Genomic DNA, 20201 nt, shown 5'->3' with positions numbered 1-20201 from the left:
CAAGCTAATCGTGACCTTCTCTTGCGAAGCCCAGACGAAAGAGAGAGAACAAAGGCTCATCCTGATCTTTAAACTTCCAATGCTCCATCCCCCTGCCCAACCCCCCTCCACGCCACTCCACCAACCACCAGGATGCCCGGCATCAGAACATTCCAGGCATTCCCGTGATTGGCAGATAGCAGGTTGATTGGCATGTCGGACCCCGCAAACACTGGCAACTGGTAAGAACAACCCACCACCTACTAGCCTAACACATAACACACAGCTGTCTGTACGGGTCGCTACAGTATTGCATGCTGTAGCAGGCTATTTAAAGAGGAAGACGATTCATTGACGATTCAGTTCGTTGTAACATCTCGTCTGGACAGGTCACCGTCCTTAGTTAGTTAGTTAGTTAGTTAACGTTAGCTAGTTCGTTATCACAAAAGTGAGAACTGCTCTAGATTGGAAACTTACATTAATGAGTGTTAGCTTTATGGAAACGATATACAATATATGGGAAAGAATATAGTTCAGGGAAATAATCCAAACCTAGTTGTGCCTAGTTAGGACATAACGTTATCTAGCTAGATAACGGTACTGTACTGTAGCTCATACAACGCCGACGGTCAAACCCGGTTTTCTGATATTTACGGTAATTAACTATAGTAACGTTACGGAAGATATTCACAGAAAACCGTCATTCTCTTCGTTATTCATTATTCGTGTGTTATATTATTATATATAAATTATTTTGAGACATATTCAGAGCCAAACATCAACACAACTTAACCTTTTTAACTTGTTGTCGCATCCAAACTTGTCACCATCGTTTTCAGTTGTAATTGCGAAGTTCCCGGAAGAAGTCCAACAACAACGGAGGTTCCTCGATGAACCCACCTTCTAACAAGTTCTTTGAAGAACCTTTTGGGGCTGTTTTTCATTGACCAAGAACCCCACGGTTCTTAGGGCATCTGAGAACAACTCCAGTTGAACCCTTCATTTTTAGAGTTGTAGTCGGCTCTATTTACTCTCAGATTCAAAACATGATGATTAGCATCAACGATCAAGTCAGCTGCTGCTGCTCCAATTCAGTATGAGGTGAGGCGGTGAGACTGATGTTGATCTGGGCAGTCAGTCATTCATTCTGTACTATGAGTCTGGTCTTATCATTGTTGGTATTGAAAAAGCCTACTGCACATTGCGGTGGAAATTCTAACCAATCAGGAGAGACTTTGTTATTTCTTCATACAATCAACCTTTATTTGATAAGAATTGCAATAATGTAGCTGGTCAGCCCTACACTCTGAGGTGGAAGGCCGAGAGCTCGATGACACAAGGAGTTCAGAAGCGTTATATAGTATATCTTGTGCACATAGAAAACACGTGATCTTTGTATGTGTCCGTGTGTGGAGAACGAGACACAGACTAACTGTGAATTGGTCGTCTCGTTCTGTAGCAACAGCTAGTTATTCTAGTCTTCCAGTCAGGTGTCAAAACAACAGGAAATCACTGTAGACAAAGTTCCTCTGAAGTAGATCAATGGTTCCCTGAATTGGGCCAAGCAAGCGTCTTTGACCTGTCTGCCCAGAAGGTGTTTCTAGAGCTAGTCTGGAGATAAATCAGACCAGCCTGAACTGTGTGATATAGTAGGGAGTTGTAGTTTCTAACAGGTCAATATTCTACTTAGTTTAGCGCATAAAACATTGTAATTAACTTCAATGACCATAATCCACTGCTCACTTACTTGTCTTGTCTGTGTTTCTTTTACACCTGTTAAGTTCTAAATAAAGAGTAAAAACTCAGACGGTAAGAAAATCTCAAACCAAGTTTATTCACCCACTGAGTCACACAGCTGCATAAGACCAAGACATATTCACACAAGCGCTGATATTTAACCATTTATGCTGAATCTCCACTTTACTGGTATTTAACCCTTTATGCTGAGTCTCCTCCTTTCTGGTATTTAACCCTTTATGCTGAGTCTCCTCCTTACTGGTATTTAACCCTTTATGCTGAGTCTCCTCCTTACTGGTATTTAACCCTTTATGCTGAGTCTCCTCCTTACTGCTATTTAACCCTTTATGCTGAGTCTCCTCCTTACACCTCTGTTGCTAGGCAGAATTTTAGTCACATCAGTTCTTCCTCACTTCATCTGACCTCAGCCTAAATTCCTCCCTCCTCCTCACCTCACGGCTGTCCTGTTGACTTGTACCAGACTGTGGCCCTTCTCCTCCCACCTCACGGCTGTCCTGTTGACTTGTACCAGACTGTGGCCCTTCTCCTCCCACCTCACGGCTGTCCTGTTGACTTGTTCCAGACTGTGGCCCTTCTCCTCCCACCTCACGGCTGTCCTGTTGACTTGTACCAGACTGTGGCCCTTCTCCTCCCACCTCACGGCTGTCCTGTTGACTTGTTCCAGACTGTGGCCCTTCTCCTCCCCACCTCACAGCTGTCCTGTTGACTTGTACCAGACTGTGGCCCTTCTCCTCCCCACCTCACGGCTGTCCTGTTGACTTGTACCAGACTGTGGCCCTTCACCTCCCCACCTCACAGCTGTCCTGTTGACTTGTACCAGACTGTGGCCCTTCTCCTCCCACCTCACGGCTGTCCTGTTGACTTGTTCCAGACTGTGGCCCTTCTCCTCCCACCTCACGGCTGTCCTGTTGACTTGTACCAGACTGTGGCCCTTCTCCTCCCACCTCACGGCTGTCCTGTTGACTTGTTCCAGACTGTGGCCCTTCTCCTCCCCACCTCACAGCTGTCCTGTTGACTTGTACCAGACTGTGGCCCTTCTCCTCCCCACCTCACGGCTGTCCTGTTGACTTGTACCAGACTGTGGCCCTTCACCTCCCCACCTCACAGCTGTCCTGTTGACTTGTACCAGACTGTGGCCCTTCTCCTCCCACCTCACGGCTGTCCTGTTGACTTGTTCCAGACTGTGGCCCTTCTCCTCCCACCTCACGGCTGTCCTGTTGACTTGTACCAGACTGTGGCCCTTCTCCTCCCACCTCACGGCTGTCCTGTTGACTTGTTCCAGACTGTGGCCCTTCTCCTCCCACCTCACGGCTGTCCTGTTGACTTGTACCAGACTGTGGCCCTTCACCTCCCCACCTCACAGCTGTCCTGTTGACTTGTTCCAGACTGTGGCCCTTCTCCTCCCCAACTCACGGCTGTCCTGTTGACTTGTACCAGACTGTGGCCCTTCTCCTTCCCACCTCACGGCTGTCCTGTTGACTTGTTCCAGACTGTGGCCCTTGTCCTTAATACCTCACGGCTGTCCCGTTGACTTGTACCAGACTGTGGCCCTTCTCCTTCCCACCTCACGGCTGTCCTGTTGACTTGTTCCAGACTGTGGCCCTTGTCCTTAATACATCACGGCTGTCCCGTTGACTTGTTCCAGACTGTGGCCCTTCTCCTCCCCAACTCACGGCTGTCCTGTTGACTTGTACCAGACTGTGGCCCTTCTCCTCCCCAACTCACGGCTGTCCTGTTGACTTGTTCCAGACTGTGGCCCTTCTCCTTCCATAGGATCCCTGACGTCCAACAATAACACATTCTGACAGAATGTGAACGTTCTACATTCCCCTCTCTCAAACAGTGACATGAAAAAGGATATTTAATATTTTCAAGTTCAGAAGTCAGAACCCATCACCTGATATGTAAAAGAGAGAAGAATGCACATGGTCAATGCTATCCGGGTTCCTTGGGACATCCCTACCCTAAACCCTTCTTTAACCCTTTTAAATGTCAACCTCAATGGGTTAGGGACGTCCCAAGGATTTATCTCTACATGAAAATACATGATCTAAGTGACTGATAGTTGGTATTCAGCAGTCATAAAGCCTTATTTCCTTTAATGAACTACTAAGATAGTGATTTTGTCAGCCAGCATAGACAGCAGCTCTACACTTTATTGACTGACTGATCCATTCATCCTTCCATCCCTCCTCAGTGTTCCTCTCCTCTGAAGACCCAGTGAGGGTGGAGCTCAGTCAGAGAGCTGTTGAGGGACTGGTTAGGAAGAACACTTCTACAGCCAGAGAGGTGAGAGGTCACACATGGTTTAGATGGTAAATATGTACAGTGCCTTGCGAAAGTATTCGGCCCCCTTGAACTTTGCGACCTTTTGCCACATTTCAGGCTTCAAACATAAAGATATAAAACTGTATTTTTTTGTGAAGAATCAACAACAAGTGGGACACAATCATGAAGTGGAACGACATTTATTGGATATTTTAACCTTTTTTAACAAATCAAAAACTGAAAAATTGGGCGTGCAGAATTATTCAGCCCCTTTACATTCAGTGCAGCAAACTCTCTCCAGAAGTTCAGTGAGGATCTCTGAATGATCCAATGTTGACCTAAATGACTAATGATGATAAATACAATCCACCTGTGTGTAATCAAGTCTCCGTATAAATGCACCTGCACTGTGATAGTCTCAGAGGTCCGTTAAAAGCGCAGAGAGCATCATGAAGAACAAGAAACACACCAGGCAGGTCCGAGATACTGTTGTGAAGAAGTTTAAAGCCGGATTTGGATACAAAAAGATTTCCCAAGCTTTAAACATCCCAAGGAGCACTGTGCAAGCGATAATATTGAAATGGAAGGAGTATCAGACCACTGCAAATCTACCAAGACCTGGCCGTCCCTCTAAACTTTCAGCTCATACAAGGAGAAGACTGATCAGAGATGCAGCCAAGAGGCCCATGATCACTCTGGATGAACTGCAGAGATCTACAGCTGAGGTGGGAGACTCTGTCCATAGGACAACAATCAGTCGTATATTGCACAAATCTGGCCTTTATGGAAGAGTGGCAAGAAGAAAGCCATTTCTTAAAGATATCCATAAAAAGTGTCGGTTAAAGTTTGCCACAAGCCACCTGGGAGACACACCAAACGTGGAAGAAGGTGCTCTGGTCAGATGAAACCAAAATTGAACTTTTTGGCAACAATGCAAAACATTATGTTTGGCGTAAAAGCAACACACCATCCCCACTGTCAAACATGGTGGTGGCAGCATCATGGTTTGGGCCTGCTTTTCTTCAGCAGGGACAGGGAAGATGGTTAAAATTGATGGGAAGATGGATGGAGCCAAATACAGGACCATTCTGGAAGAAAACCTGATGGAGTCTGCAAAAGACCTGAGACTGGGACGGAGATTTGTCTTCCAACAAGACAATGATCCAAAACATAAAGCAAAATCTACAATGGAATGGTTCAAAAATAAACATATCCAGGTGTTAGAATGGCCAAGTCAAAGTCCAGACCTGAATCCAATCGAGAATCTGTGGAAAGAACTGAAAACTGCTGTTCACAAATGCTCTCCATCCAACCTCACTGAGCTCGAGCTGTTTTGCAAGGAGGAATGGGAAAAAATGTCAGTCTCTCGATGTGCAAAACTGATAGAGACATACCCCAAGCGTCTTACAGCTGTAATCGCAGCAAAAGGTGGCGCTACAAATTATTAACTTAAGGGGGCTGAATAATTTTGAACGCCCAATTTTTCAGTTTTTGATTTGTTAAAAAAGTTAGAAATATCCAATAAATGTCGTTCCACTTCATGATTGTGTCCCACTTGTTGTTGATTCTTCACAAAAAAATACAGTTTTATATCTTTATGTTTGAAGCCTGAAATGTGGCAAAAGGTCGCAAAGTTCAAGAGGGCCGAATACTTTCGCAAGGCACTGTATGTCCCCTTCGTAGTTCAAAGGTAATATATTCCATCTATGTTTATTTACATTAGTGCGAATTGCCCACTGATATTGGTGTAATTTCTCACCCCTTTTGGCTGTATGAACGTTAATTTCCTCTCAGGCACACACATTTGTTCATTGATATTATGAAGGTAATTTGTGTAAAATGTACTTTTCCACACTCATTCACCCCATCTCTTTACATTGCTTATGCATATTCAGAAGTCACATTTAGGTGCCAAGTGTAACTGAGGCCATAGATGCTCCATATCCATTACTTTGAATGTTTTATATAATATGACTGAATGTCTTTATTTCTGTGTTGAAGGGGCAGTCAAGAAATGGAACGGCAAGGCCAAAGAACATGACATAATCGGAGCTGTGGGAGACCACCTCAAGCCCCTGGTAGAGCCAGGGGTGGTGTTTACTGCTCAACCACGCCTTCAGCAGGCTGGAAAAGTGGGATTGATCTGGTTGATCCATTTGTTTGTTTCTGTTTTCAGTAGTTGAATCCTTTGACATGGGATTGATACTGGTTTTCATGCTAAGAAGGACCAAGAGTCTTTTGATTGGTCGGTCATTGGGTTCATATATATATATATATATCCCTCACTAACTTTAAGCTTTAGCTGTCAGAGCAGCTTACAGATCATTGCACCTCTACACAGCCCATCTGTAAATAGCCACACCCAACTACCTCATCCCCGTATTGTTATTTATTTTTGCTCCTTTGTACCCCAGTATCTCTACTTGCACATTCATCACTCCAGTGTTTAATTGCTAAATTGTAATTATTTCGCCACTAAGGCCTATTTATTGCCTAAACTCCATTTGCAAACACTGTACGTAGATTTTCTGTTGTGTTACTGACTGTACTTTTGTTTATCTCATGTGTAACTCGGTGTTGTTTTTGTCGCACTGCTTTGCTTTATCTTGGCCAGGTCACAGTTGTAAATTAGAACTTGTTCTCAACTGGCCTACCTGGTTAAATAGAGGTGAAATAAAAATAACATTTTGTTGTTGGAATCAAATCAAGCTTTATTTATATAGCACATTTCAGGCATGAATGCAACACAATGAAAATAAAAACATATTTAGTACACAACAGAAGAATAACGAGCACCCTAAGGAAATTCCATTGATTAAAATATTAATCGTATGCAATATCCAACCCAAAATATAAGCTTGTTTTTTTGGAGGGGTTCTGAAAGACACTGAGGGTGTCCACTGAAAATTGACTAGTAACAACAATTGGGACCTAAAAGACACCCACAATGAGACCCACTAAATCTGCCCAGGAAGAGGCAAACAAAAGAAAAACTATACTAAGCTAAGTTGGACAAGTTTGCTCACCACCAACAGAAAACAACTTGCATTTCACATTATAAATCAACTACAAATGCTTTACCAATATAAACATGGTGTCCACTGACTGTCAACAATTAAAAACAGGAAAAAACACATTTCTAAATATATATATTTTTCTACAATCTTATTTTTATTTTTTTACTCCAGTTCTTCCAGAACTCTCGTCTTCCTAAAACTCACTAGCTTCTAGAACTCTCGTCCCCTCGGAACGAGCCCAAACAAAAATAAATCTCCAAATGCGGAAAAACGTGCAGTCAAAATAAATTGTAATCCATGGCAACTCCCTGGCTAAACACAAAACTTTTTGACTGCCCACCCTTGAGACAATCAGAAACCAAGTTGTCCTTACCACAGACATGTCTGATTTCAAGAGGAAACTCCTGCATTATCCGTAGTAACTTTCCACCTCACTGCGGAGCTTCTCTCTTTTTTCAGGGTTCACTCGATAGGCATGTTGTTGGATCGGGGCAAGGTCCCCAATGTCATGCTCTAGTACATTTGGGTTGGCACATCTGAGAAATAACCCTGATATTCTAAAAGCAGGGTAACAATGTCAATATAATTGTACCCAAAAAACTGTCAGTTGGTTGCATGAATAAATATCACTACTAAATGTTACACGAAATGTAAATATGAACTATTTGGTTGCATAGTCATATTTTCAACGACATTTTGCTAGATGGGATAGGCCACTGTCAAAACACAGTTTTAACATGTCCAAATCAATAACCAATATGCAGAAACAGTTTGGGATAAATTGAAAACCTAAACATAACATGTGCGATTTACACAAACATCTGCCACAATAATCATATTTCTTGTATTTATTAAATCAGGTTGTACGTACTGTTGAAACTAACACAACAAAAAAAACATGGAATTGGGAGATATATTTTACCTCACTGGTTAGAGGACAACCTGCAGAAGACAGTCAGCTACATTTTGGAGTGATGCATTTAAATGTAGGGGTCGCTAAACAAAGGAACACAACACTTATTTGTCATAACTCATCGATATCATGTTGAAATCAATTGTGCGAGAGGAGAGAGATGAGGTTGCACGTCCTGTTAAAACTAACAGCTCAAAAACCACACGGAATCTGGGAAAAATGTGTACATCACTGGTTAGAGGACAATTTGTAAAAAACATCTAGCTACATTTTGAAGTGTTGCATTTTGATTCCAGTGGGTCACCAACGTGGTGAGTAACACAGTTTTTTTTTTGTTAGTCAATTTTTGTTAAATCATATAAATAGAACTCTTTCAATTCAGAGCCTAGAATTTTCCCCTGGGGCTAATATCCATATCATGCTGAAATCAATAGAACAGGGGGCAAACGTTTAGGGTTCTACATTGTGACATCATTAAAAAACTCCTTCTACAATGTAAAAAACTTTCTAAATTGTGACATTAATTCATTGAAATCATGAAACAACTCCTTCATGTATGTATTTTCTAATATTTGATTAGAGATCTTTAATCAGATTATCTCTGGTCACAGCTATAACCTTTAACTCCTGTGTGTGTTCTCTGGTGTATAGTCAGATTGCTAGATGTAGTAAAACTCTTCCCACATTGATCACAGCTATAAGGTTTCTCTCCCGTGTGTGTTCTCTGGTGTAAAGTCAGCTGGCCAGAAGTAACAAAACTCTTCCCACATTGATCACAGCTATACGGTTTCTCTCCTGTGTGTGTTCTCTGGTGTATCTTCAGATGGCTAGATGTAAAAAAAAACTTCCCACATTGATCACAGTTATACGGTTTCTCTCCCGTGTGTGTTCTCTGGTGTCGTGTCAGGTTGCTTGGCTGAGTAAAACTCTTCCCACATTGATCACAGCTATAAGATTTATCTCCCGTGTGTGTTCTCTGGTGTGAAATCAGGTTGCTTAGCTGAGTAAAACTCTTCCCACATTGATCACAGCTGTAAGGTTTCTCTCCCGTGTGTGTTCTTTGGTGTACAACAAGATGGCCAGATGTATTAAAACTCTTCTCACATTGATTACAGCTATAAGGTTTCTCTCCTGTGTGTGTTCTCTGGTGTAATGTCAGCAGACCAGATCCAACAAAACTCTTGGCACATTGATCACAGCTATAAGGTTTCTGTCCTGTATGTATTCTCTGGTGCACTGTCAGATCGCCAGATTGACCAAAACTCTTCCCACATTGCCCACAGCTATAAGGTTTCTCTCCTGTGTGTATTCTCTGGTGTTGAGTGAGACTGCTAGATGAGGAAAAACTTTTCCCACATTGACCACAGCTATAAGGTTTCTCTCCTGTGTGTGTTCTCTGGTGTAGAGTCAGATGGCCAGATGTTGTAAAACTCTTCCCACATTGAGTACAGGTAAAAGGTTTCTCTCCTGTGTGGATTCTCTGATGAATTTTAATGCCTGCTGAGGAGGTGAATCTCTTCCCACATTCAGAGCAGCAGTGAGATTTATTCCCTGTGGATCTCTGCTCGTGTTTCTTGAGGTGTTCTGATGTGGAGAGACTCTTCTCTGCCTTGTCAGCATCATGAGGTTGTTGAGGCTCCTCAGAGGACCCATGGTAGTCAGTTCTATCTCCTGTGTGAACAACAAAGTCAGACAGATGATTAAAGGCCCACAACAGCGGAAATCCATTGTAAAAGGTATGGCCAATAGCGTAGCCAGTCTGTAATGAATGTAAAAAGTATTTGACAATTGTCTTAAAATGAGCAAGAAGTCAAATTTGGTCTTGTTTTCACATTAGTAGTGACATCGATGATTGTAGGCTAGAAATAAGTTATTCATGTTGTTGAAACTTGAAGCAGTGTGCCAGAGGTAAACCCAGGCCCTGCATGTCCCCAGGCACCCTCATTTGTTGACTTCTGTGATTGAAAAAGCCTTGGTTTCATGCATGTCAACATCAGAAGCCTCATCCCTAAGTTTGTTTGAGCACACTCTGCCAACCCTGATGTCCTTGCCGTGTCTGAATCCTGGCTCAGGAAGGCCAGCAAAAATTCGGAGATTTCCATACCCAACTATAACATTTTCTGACAAGATAGAACTGCCAAAGGGGGAGGAGTTGCAGTCATATGCAGAGATAGCCTGCAAAGTAATGTCATACTTTCCAGGTCCATACCCAAACAGTTCGAACTACTAATTTTAAAAATGACACTCTCCAGAAATAAGTCTCTGTCCGTTTTGTCACCAAAGCCCCATATACCACCCACCACTGTGACCTGTATGCTCCCGTCGGCTGGCCCTTGCTACATATTCGTCGCCAAACCCACTGGCTCCAGGTCATCTATACGTTTTTGCTAGGTAAAGCTCCGCCTTAACTCAGCTCACTGGTCACCATAGCAACACGTAGCACGCGCTCCAGCAGGTATATCTCACTGGTCATCCCCAAAGCCAACACGTCCTTTGGCCGCCTTTCCTTCCAGTTCTCTGCTGCCAATGACTGGAACGAATTGCGAAACTCGCTGAAGTTGGACACATAACTTCCTCACTAACTTTAGGCATCAGCTATCTGTGCAGCTTACCGATCGCTGCAGCTGTACACAGCCCATCTGTAAATAGCTCATCCAACTACCTACCTCATCCACATGTTTTATTTACTTAGGCCACAGTAGCTTAGTAATTACAATTAACCTACTTGCCTTACCTCCTTACTCCATTTGCACACACTGTATATAGATATTTCTGTTGTTATTGACTGTACATTTGTTTATTCCATGTGTAACTCTGTGTTGTTGTTTGTGTCACACTGCTTTTCTTTATCTTTGCCAGGTTGCAGTTGTAAATGAGAACTTGTTCTCAACTGGCCTATCTGGTGAAATAAAAAAAATAAAAAAATAAAAACATCTTAACTTTATTGACAACACCCAAATGGAAACTGTCATTAACGCAGTTCTTAAAAAATTACACGTCATTCTTAAAACTGTAGCAGTCTTCTTATTTACATGTTCAACTATCATCAGCTGATCCAGGAAATCATTTTCTGAATGCCAGTCAAATGATAAACATCACATCATAGGTGAAGTTGGGGTCCTACAGTAGGTATATGTTGTTGTTAGGTGAAGTTATGGGCCCAACAGTAGGTCTATGTTGTTGTTAGGTGAAGTTATGGGTCCTACAGTAGGTCTATGTTGTTGTTAGGTGCAGGTAGAGATACTGGTGTGAAAAAGAGCAGAAAAGTAAATAAATAAATAATTAAATAAAAATAGTATGGGGATGAGGTAGGTATATTGGGAAGGCTATTTACCAATGGACTATGTACAGCTGCAGCGATCGGTTAGCTGTTCAGATAGCAGATGTTTAAAGTTGGTGAGGGAGATAAGTCTCCAACTTCAGCAATTTTTGCAATTCGTTCCAGTCAAAGGCAGCAGAGAACTGGAAGGAAAGGCGGATGATCAGTGTGATACACCTGCTGGAGCGAGTGCTGCGGATGGGTGTTGCCATCGTGACCAGTGAACTGAGATAAGGCGGAGCTTTACCTAGCATGGACTTGTAGATGACCTGGAGCCAGTGGGTCTGGCGACGAATATGTAGCGAGGGCCAGCCGACTAGAGCATACAGGTCGCAGTGGTGGGTGGTATAAGGTGCTTTAGTAACAAAACGGATGGCACTGTGATAAACTGCATCCAGTTTGCTGAGTAGAGTATTGGAAGCTATTTTGTAGATGACATCGCCGAAGTCGAGGATCAGTAGGATAGTCAGTTTTACTAGGGTAAGTTTGGCAGCGTGAGTGAAGGAGGCTTTGTTGCGGAATAGAAAGCCGACTCTAGATTTGATTTTAGATTGGAGATGTTTGATATGAGTCTGGAAGGAGAGTTTGCAGTCTAGCCAGTCACCTAGGTACTTATAGATGTCCACATATTCTAGGTTAGAACCGTCCAGAGTAGTGATGCTCGACGGGCGGGTGGGTACGGACATTGATCAGTTGAAGAGCATGCATTTAGTTTTACTTGCATTTAAGAGCAGTTGGGAGGCCACAGAAGGAGTGTTGTATGGCATTGAAGCACATTTGGAGGTTTGTTAACAGTGTCCAAAGAAGGGCCAGATGTATACAGAATGGTGTCGTCTGCGTAGAGGTGGATCAAGGAATCCCCCGCAGCAAGAGCGACATCATTGATATATACAGAGAAAAGAGTCGGCCCGAAAATTTAACCCTGTGGCACCCCCATAGAGACTGCCAGAGGTCCGGACAACAGGCCCTCCTATTTGACACACTGAACTCTGAGTTCAGTTGGACTAGGGGCTCCGCAGTAAAATAAAACAATGATAACTACCCTAAACAACAGTTTACAAGGCATATTGACAGAGAGGGACATAAAACGAGGCATAAAGCAATCACAGGTGTTGACTGGGAGAGCAAGCGAAGACAACAACGGGTAAGACAACAACAGTTCATCAGCTAAGACAACAACAACTGGTAAAATGCCGATGCATTGGCAGAGAGGCTCAGTTAACTACACACAGGGCCTGAATTCGAGGCTGGGGCCGACAGATTTTTTTTTTTTAATTAAAAAATAAATTGAGTAACGTGATTAATGAACAGTCTAGCAGGCATCAGCTATGTAGCCAAGTGATCATAGGGTCCAGTGAACAGGAATATATGAAACAGGGAAGCGGTTAAGTAGTCATTACTACGCTAGCCGGGAGATGCGCCTGGCTCGAGGCTAACTGGTGCTAGCTTCGGGACAAGGGCGTCACCGACATCCGGCAAAGGCCGGTTGAGGGCACATCGGATGAATTTACGTCGGCAGACCAGTCGTGATGGATCGGCGGGGCTCCGTGTCGACAAAGGGTCCAGGCCAATTGGCAAAAGAGGTATTGTAGCTGGAGTAATTTTGTTTGCTCACTTCGGGACAAGGGCGTTAGCCACTATAGCCAATCCGGTGCAAAGGTCCAGAGCTTACGGCAGGAATCCGGTGATGTAGTGGCTTCTAATCGTCTTAGTGAAGAGTCTGGGAGGCATCATAGGGTCCACTGAGCAGGCCGGGAGATGGGCCTGGCTCAAGGCTAGCTTCGGGGCTGGGCCACTCGGTGGCAGCTGTCTGAGCTGTTTGACTTTTTAGCCCCCACATCCTCTGGGGTGAGATACATTTGGATTTGAAAGGCATGTGTGTTAATGAATTAAAAGCACCCATTTTAAGAGACGCACACCCAATTCTAAAACAGCCTCACGCACCTTTTTGGTTTCAAACGACCCATGCAGAGACACACACCCCCACACCTTTGTTTTGGAAACACACACACCTCCTGGCCCGGCACACCCGCACGTCTTTTCAGACATGCATGACATCTCCGAGACATGCATGATGATAGAGCCCCTTTGTTAAAGGTGAGATACCTCTTTAAAACCATTTATTTAATTTTAAATATTTAGTACAGACCTTTTAAAACACGCTATAATTAACCAATTTTACTGCCCAATATTGAAACATGCAATAATGTTTTTATGTTTAAACATTGTTGTACAACAGTTATACATCATTACCAGACACAGTACTACACTTTTAATAACCTTTAAATGTTTATAACTATCTGTTGTAGGAAAGCCTGTATTCGTATAAAATAAGACATTGTTTTGAAACGCACATGCCCATTTTCCCAGTACAGACCTTTTAAAACATGTTATAATTAAACATTTTTACTATTCCTTTCTTACAGATAAAGGGCCTGGTTTTGACACACGTCCGTTTCCAATTCCACCCAAGCCCCAGCTCCGTAAGTTTTCCAGGCATAAAGTCGTTCACATCCAGACAGGCTTTGGAAAATACATTCGAACTAACAGATTTTTGTAGCATCTCTACTATATCGGTCATGTTACTGTGGACTTTTTTTAAGTCAATAAACATGTGTGTAAAGTGTACACTTTTGTTTCACAGTAGATTTGTTTAAGCCCACCAAGAAACACCTGATTTATCCCACAGCATTAATTAATAAGAAGGTAGAAAATGAATAAGTAAAGGCCTTTCAAAAAGAGGCTGTCATGATTGACTGTGACACATATTTAACACGTATTGCTTGTTACAGAAGACTACTGTTGTACATTGAATATCCATTCATCCCTGTTACACCTTGATGTGTTGGCTCTCTATGTCTGTACATAGTGTGAAATGTGGTTTCCCTAAAGTTATTAACCCCTAAACCTATTAACCTTAACCCTACCTCTTTCAAAATCCCCCCGGTGTACATGCACCGAACATCCATAGGCTGGGGCCACCTGGAAGCTTGGTGCATGTACCAATAAAGAGAACTAAATAGGAAACTCAACAGTGTGTTAGGCCGAGAAACATTATTTAGATGGTTGTTTTATTGTTGTTGAAAGCTTGAAATGTACACAATGAGAAGGGAGCTTGTTTCTAACACCCCTGTAGAGAGAGAGGCACACACACACACACACACACACACACACACACATACACACACACTCCCCCTCCCAGACATTCCTGCTTCATAGACAACAACCCTAAGGGCAATAAAATACAGTGGGGCCATACTCTTTGAAATGTTCAAACACATCCCCCCCCAGTTCAACGAGGTCCCTAGACATCAATCATCATGACATCTTCAAAGGAATAGATGCATTATATACATAAATTAACACTCACTCTAAGGCGTGAGAACAGGAACAGGATGTCCTGACAGGATGTCCATAATCAAGTGATATTTTCCCGCCAGGATGTTCTGACCGGATGCCCAAATATGGGCATGCACACGTCATCCGGACATAGGGTCATAAATCAAACGTTTGACATGTGCCATCTACTTTATTCTCTCTAGTGCATGTCAGAGCAAAAACCAAGCACTGAGGTTGAAGGAATTGTCCTTAGAGCTCCGAGACAGGATTGTGTCGAGGCACAGATCTGGGGAAGGGTACCAAAAAATATCTGCAGCATTGAAGGTCCCTAAGAACACAGTGGCCTCCATCATTCTTAAATGGAATACTCTTTCTAGAGCTGGTCACCCGGCCAAACTGAGCGACTGGGTGAGAAGGGCCTTGGTCACTCTGACAGAGCTCCAAAGTTCCTCTGTGGAGATGGGAGAACTTTCCAGAAGGACAACCATCTCTGCAACACTCCACCAATCAGACCTTTACGGTAGAGTGGCCAGATGGAAGCCACTCCTCAGTAAAAGGCACATGAAAGCCTGCTGGATTTTTACGAAAGGCACCTCAAGGACTCTAAAACAATGAGAAACAAGATTCTCTGGCTTGATGAAACCAAGATTGAACTCATTGGCCTGAATGCCAAGAGTCACGTCTGGAGGAAACCTGGCACCATCCCTACGGTGAAGCATGGTGGTGGCAGCATCATGCTGTGGGGATGTTTTTCAGCAGCAGGGACTGGGAGACTATTCAGGATCGAGGGAAATATTAACGCAGCAAATTGCAGAGAGATCCTTGATGAAATACCTGCTCCAGAGCGCTAAGGATCTCAGACTGGGGCAAAGGTTCACTGTCCAACAGGACAACTTCTTATGGCTGCAGGGGCAGTATTGAGTAGCTCGGATGAAAGGTGCCCATATCAAACCACCTGCTGCTCAGTCATAGTTGCTAAAATTGGCATATTATTAGTATTGGATAGGAAACACTCTGAAGTTTCTAAAACTGTTTGAATTATGTCTGTGAGTATAACATAACTCATATAGCAGGCAAAAACCTGAGAAATTCCACTTCCTGTTTTCTTTTCTGGAGCGAGATATGGATGAGTTTTCACTTCCTACGCCTTCCACTAGATGTCAGCAGTCAATATAACTTTGTCGGATGATTCTAATGTGAAGGGGGGTCGATTGACACAGGAAATAGTCACCACAGCCATAAGTGGACCATGCTTTCACAAGGCGCGTTCACAGGGGAAGGACTTGCGTTCCACCGCTCATCTGAAGTAATTCTAATTCTCCGGTTAGAACGTTATTCAAGATATATGTAAACAACATTCTAAAGATTGATTCAGTACATCGTTTGACATGTTTCTACTGACTGTTACGGAACTTTTGGACATTTCGTCACGTTATAGTGGACGCGCTTTGTGACTTTGGAATTGTTTACCAAACGCCCTAACCAAAGTAGCTAATTGGACATAAATAACGGACATTTTCGAACAAATCAAGCATTTATTGTGGACCTGGGATTTCTAGGACTGCATTCTGACGAAGTTCATCAAAGGTAAGGAAACATTTATCATGTATTTTCTGGTTTCTGTTTACTCCAACATGAAGGCTAATTTGGCTACTGTTCTGAGCGCCGTCTCAGATTATTGCATGGGTTGCTTTTTCCGTAAACTTTTTTTAAATCTGACACAGCGGTTGCATTAAGGAGAGGTATATCTATAATTCCATGTGTATAACTTGTATTATCATCTACATTTATGATGAGTATTTCTGTTGAAACGATGTGGCTATACAAAATCACTTGATGTTTTTGGAACTAGTGAATCTAACGCGCCAATGTAAACTCAGATTTTCTGATATAAATATGAACTTAATCAAACAAAACATGCATGTATTGTGTAACATGAAGTCTTATGAGTGTCATCTGATGAAGATAATATCTTTATTTATGCTTTTTGTGAATGCTATATTTTGAATGCTATATTTAGCTGGAAAATGGCTGTGCTTATTGTGGTTTGGTGGAGACCTAACATAATCGTTTTCAGTGCTTTCGCTGAAAAGCCTATTTGAAATTGGACACTTTGGTGGGATTAACAATGAGAATAGCTTTAAAATGATATAAAACACATGTATGTTTTAGGAATTGTAATTATGAGATTTCTGTGGTTTGAATTTGGCGCCCTCTATTTTCACTGGTAGTTGTCATATCGATCCCGGTAGTGGGATTGCAGCCATAACAAGTTAAGCACACAACCAAGAAAACACAGGAGTGGCTTCAGGACAAGTCTCTGAATGTCTTTCAGTGGCCCAGCCAGAGCCCGGACTTGAGCACAATCTAGCATCTTTGGAGAGACGTGAAAATAGCTGTGCAGTGATGTTCCCCATCCAACCTGACAGAGCTAGAGAGGATCTGCAGAGAAGGATGGGAGAAACTCCCCAAATGCAGGTGTGCCAAATAAATTAGCTAAATGAAAGGGGGGAAAAAGATTTTAATCAATTTTAGAATAAGGCTTTAAACAAAATGTGGGAAAAATCAAGGGGTCTGAATACTTTCCGAATGCACTGTATACAGCAACACTTCCCCCGTAAGCATTCCTGTCTTTTCTGTAGATGTTATATCCCTGTATTGCTACTGCTGTATCAAAGGACTGTCGACCAATCACGTTCACATTGTCATGCTGTGTCAAGCTAATTCTCACCAAAATCCCTTTTTAAAGTCAGGGTACGAGTCGAGAAATGCCTATTTTCCTTTAAAGTACGTAATGTTACGATTGCAAAGCTATGCGATATTATAGAGAACAAGTTCATTATCTCACATCTCTGAAAATATTTGTAATGTTGTGCTTCTTGTTCACAGAGGGTAATTTATGCCAATGTTATTTTCTTTAAGCTGTTAATACAAATAGAAAGGAGTTTCCAATATCCTCATGTCTTAAAGTATTTCTGGTGATGGCAAGTGATAGTGATACACAAGCTAAGTCTATTTTAAACATTGCCATCCCATGGCAGCATTTACCAGCCATCAGGTTCAGAAGCTTTAAAACCACATGAAAAAATATTTAAAACACAATTATTTTTTTGATAAGATATAAATTATTCAAACTGAACATAATTCATGCTGGTTATTATTTTAGGCAAATATAGTTTTGGAATAGTTTTCAAACAGGTTTGTTATTTTATTTCAGTTTACTAAATAGTTTTCCCCTAATTATTTTTTCTATAATAAGCATTTTCGTTTCCCCTATCAACCAGTCATAAGTATTGGCGACAAAGCGCCTCGTAACCTAGCTGGGAATGGGACAGACTGAACCCTTCTGTGGTAACAGACAGGGGCGATTTGTAATCAAATCTAATTCCCAGGAATGGGGTTCATATGAACCACAGAGACTGTGTGTGGGATAATAACATGGCCGTGTCCAACCCTGCTTGTTCCCTCAATGGTGATTTTAGGAAGCTTTTGAGGAAGCTTTTGATCCTAGACTTGGCGCTCCGGTACCGCTTGCCGTGCAGTAGCAGAGAAAACAGTCTATGACTTGGGTGACTGGAGTCTCTGACAATTTTGTGGGCTTTCCTCTGACACCGCCTATTATATAGGTCCTGGATGGCAGGAACCTTGGCCACAGTGATGTACTGGGCCGTTCGCACTACCCTCTGTAGCGCCTTATGTTCAGATGCCGAGCAGTTGCCATTCCAGGCGATGAGGCAACCGGTCAGGATGCTGTCAATGGTGCAGCTGTATCACCTTTTGAGGATCTGGGGACCCATGCCAAATCTTTTCAGTCTCCTGAGAGGGAAAAGGTTTTGTTGTGCCCTCTTCATGACTGTCTTGGTATATACCCACGTGGGTGATTGAAAGATGAACTGAGGTCCATACTCCAGTCCAGTTGATGGTGGTAATGCACCTTAAAGTTGGTTGCCAACCGCCATATAAAATCCAAATAAGAAAAAGAAGCCTGAAGGAAGGAGAAATGACAAGAATCCAATTTGGTTTACCATCGCGACTGGGTACCTATTTTGATATGATATGAAAGTATTATTTGAAATTATTTTGATGTGATATTTAAGTATTGTGTGAACTTATGTTGATGTGATATGAAAGTACAGCTAGAAACGTATCGCAATTGAGAATCGATTCACATTTAGATGGAATATAGAGCCAGTCTACCTCTGAAAATAACAATAACAAAGCGTACTACCTGCCTGTTTTGGTAAAAAGCTGAGGGATGGGGCTGGAGAAATGCAACCATCCATGATATCGACATTCTAGTATTAACCATGTTTTGAGGATATTGTATGTTTATATTTACTGACAAACATTGTAGTAAAAGAAAAGCTTATATTTTGAGTTCTGATGGGGTACGACAGTTGAACAAAGCTCATAAGTCATTTATATGGGATTTCTTCAAAAGAACAATGGGTACATATCATTAATGTATAAGTCCCAAAATGGATGTAACAACTGCTGATTGCCCCTTTAAGACTACATATTGGGCTAATCTAATAAGATATATTGAGGACTTCAGTATTTCAGGCATTGTCATAGGATACATTTGATCAATTGTTAACGTTTTGTTGATGGTCCACTCTTGATGGTCTACACGTTACAGTGTAGCTTCAGCCATTCCTATAGAACAACATTAAAGTGTAGAACCCCTTTACTGCATATTGGCTCAAAGACTGCAGAGACGGTACTTACTGGTGTTAAACAGATCTCCAACCTCCTCTTCTTCCTCCAATGTGACAGTCATCTCCCCCTCCTCTTTCACTCCAAAAACGGAATCCTTCTCTTTCTCTTCTTTTACTGTATCATCCTCTTCCTCTTTCACTCTGAACGCGTCTTCCTCTTCTTTCACTGAAACGTCTTTCTCTTCTTCTTTCACGGTAACAGCCTCACCCTCTACTTGTTTTTGTATTGTAACAGCCTCTTCTTCGTCCTCCTCTTTGACGAGGGTTTCTTTCTCCGTCCAGCAGACCTCTTCTTTATCAGGAGGAGAGTAGCTTAGTGAACTCATGGTCGGGGATGTTAGCATTAGCGAATAGCCTAGTTCTAAGCTAACTTAGCAAACCAGCTAGCTGACAAACAACGTAAATATATAATTAAATGAACCAACAAGTACATACAACAGAAGTGTGATTAATACACAAGGACTAATATATAACAAAACAGTGTAAAGAGCGTGAATGTGTTAGCTATGTTTGCTAGAACGCTACCGAGGTGTCTGACTAGCTGTTGTTGTTGAAGGAATGTCCCGTCCATTAGATCATACGTCACACTGGCAGCGTCGCCTGAACCTAAAAGACGCACATCGCCATCTGCTGACTGGAGTGGGCAACGCAGTTGAGGAACCAAACGTTTATTTTTCATTTATTTCATAAAAGCTTAATATTATATTAAGTCGTACAAAGAGAAGCATGTGTTGATTGATTCGTGTTTAATGAGTGAGAATTTAAAATAAACTTTACACACCACTCCATATTTGCATTGAACCACACTTCTGAAATGGATCATTTTGACCCCAAAGGCAAAATTATCTTTTAATCATACCCAAAATGTGGTTTATTTAATTCTTCCAATT

At 42.2% G+C, this 20201-nt stretch overlaps 1 protein-coding gene across 1 annotated transcript in view; it reads right to left on the bottom strand.

Moving 5' to 3' along the window:
• LOC110487383 (zinc finger protein 501) overlaps positions 1-19939 on the bottom strand; it is a 63787-nt gene extending 43848 nt beyond the window's left edge. The window contains exons 1-2 of the mRNA XM_021559314.2: positions 19322-19939; positions 6696-9606 (exon numbers count right to left, since the gene is read on the bottom strand). Of these exons, the coding sequence (XP_021414989.2) occupies positions 8531-9606; positions 19322-19655 (1410 nt within the window). The 5' untranslated portion in view covers positions 19656-19939 and the 3' untranslated portion in view covers positions 6696-8530. Of the gene's footprint in view, positions 9607-19321 lie in introns of the transcript that reaches the window.
• Between the last annotated feature and the right edge of the window lie 262 nt (positions 19940-20201).

Source organism: Oncorhynchus mykiss, chromosome 13, assembly GCF_013265735.2.
Source record: "Oncorhynchus mykiss isolate Arlee chromosome 13, USDA_OmykA_1.1, whole genome shotgun sequence".
Lineage (NCBI taxonomy): Eukaryota > Metazoa > Chordata > Actinopteri > Salmoniformes > Salmonidae > Oncorhynchus > Oncorhynchus mykiss.
This window is presented reverse-complemented; position numbering and strand designations above follow the sequence as displayed.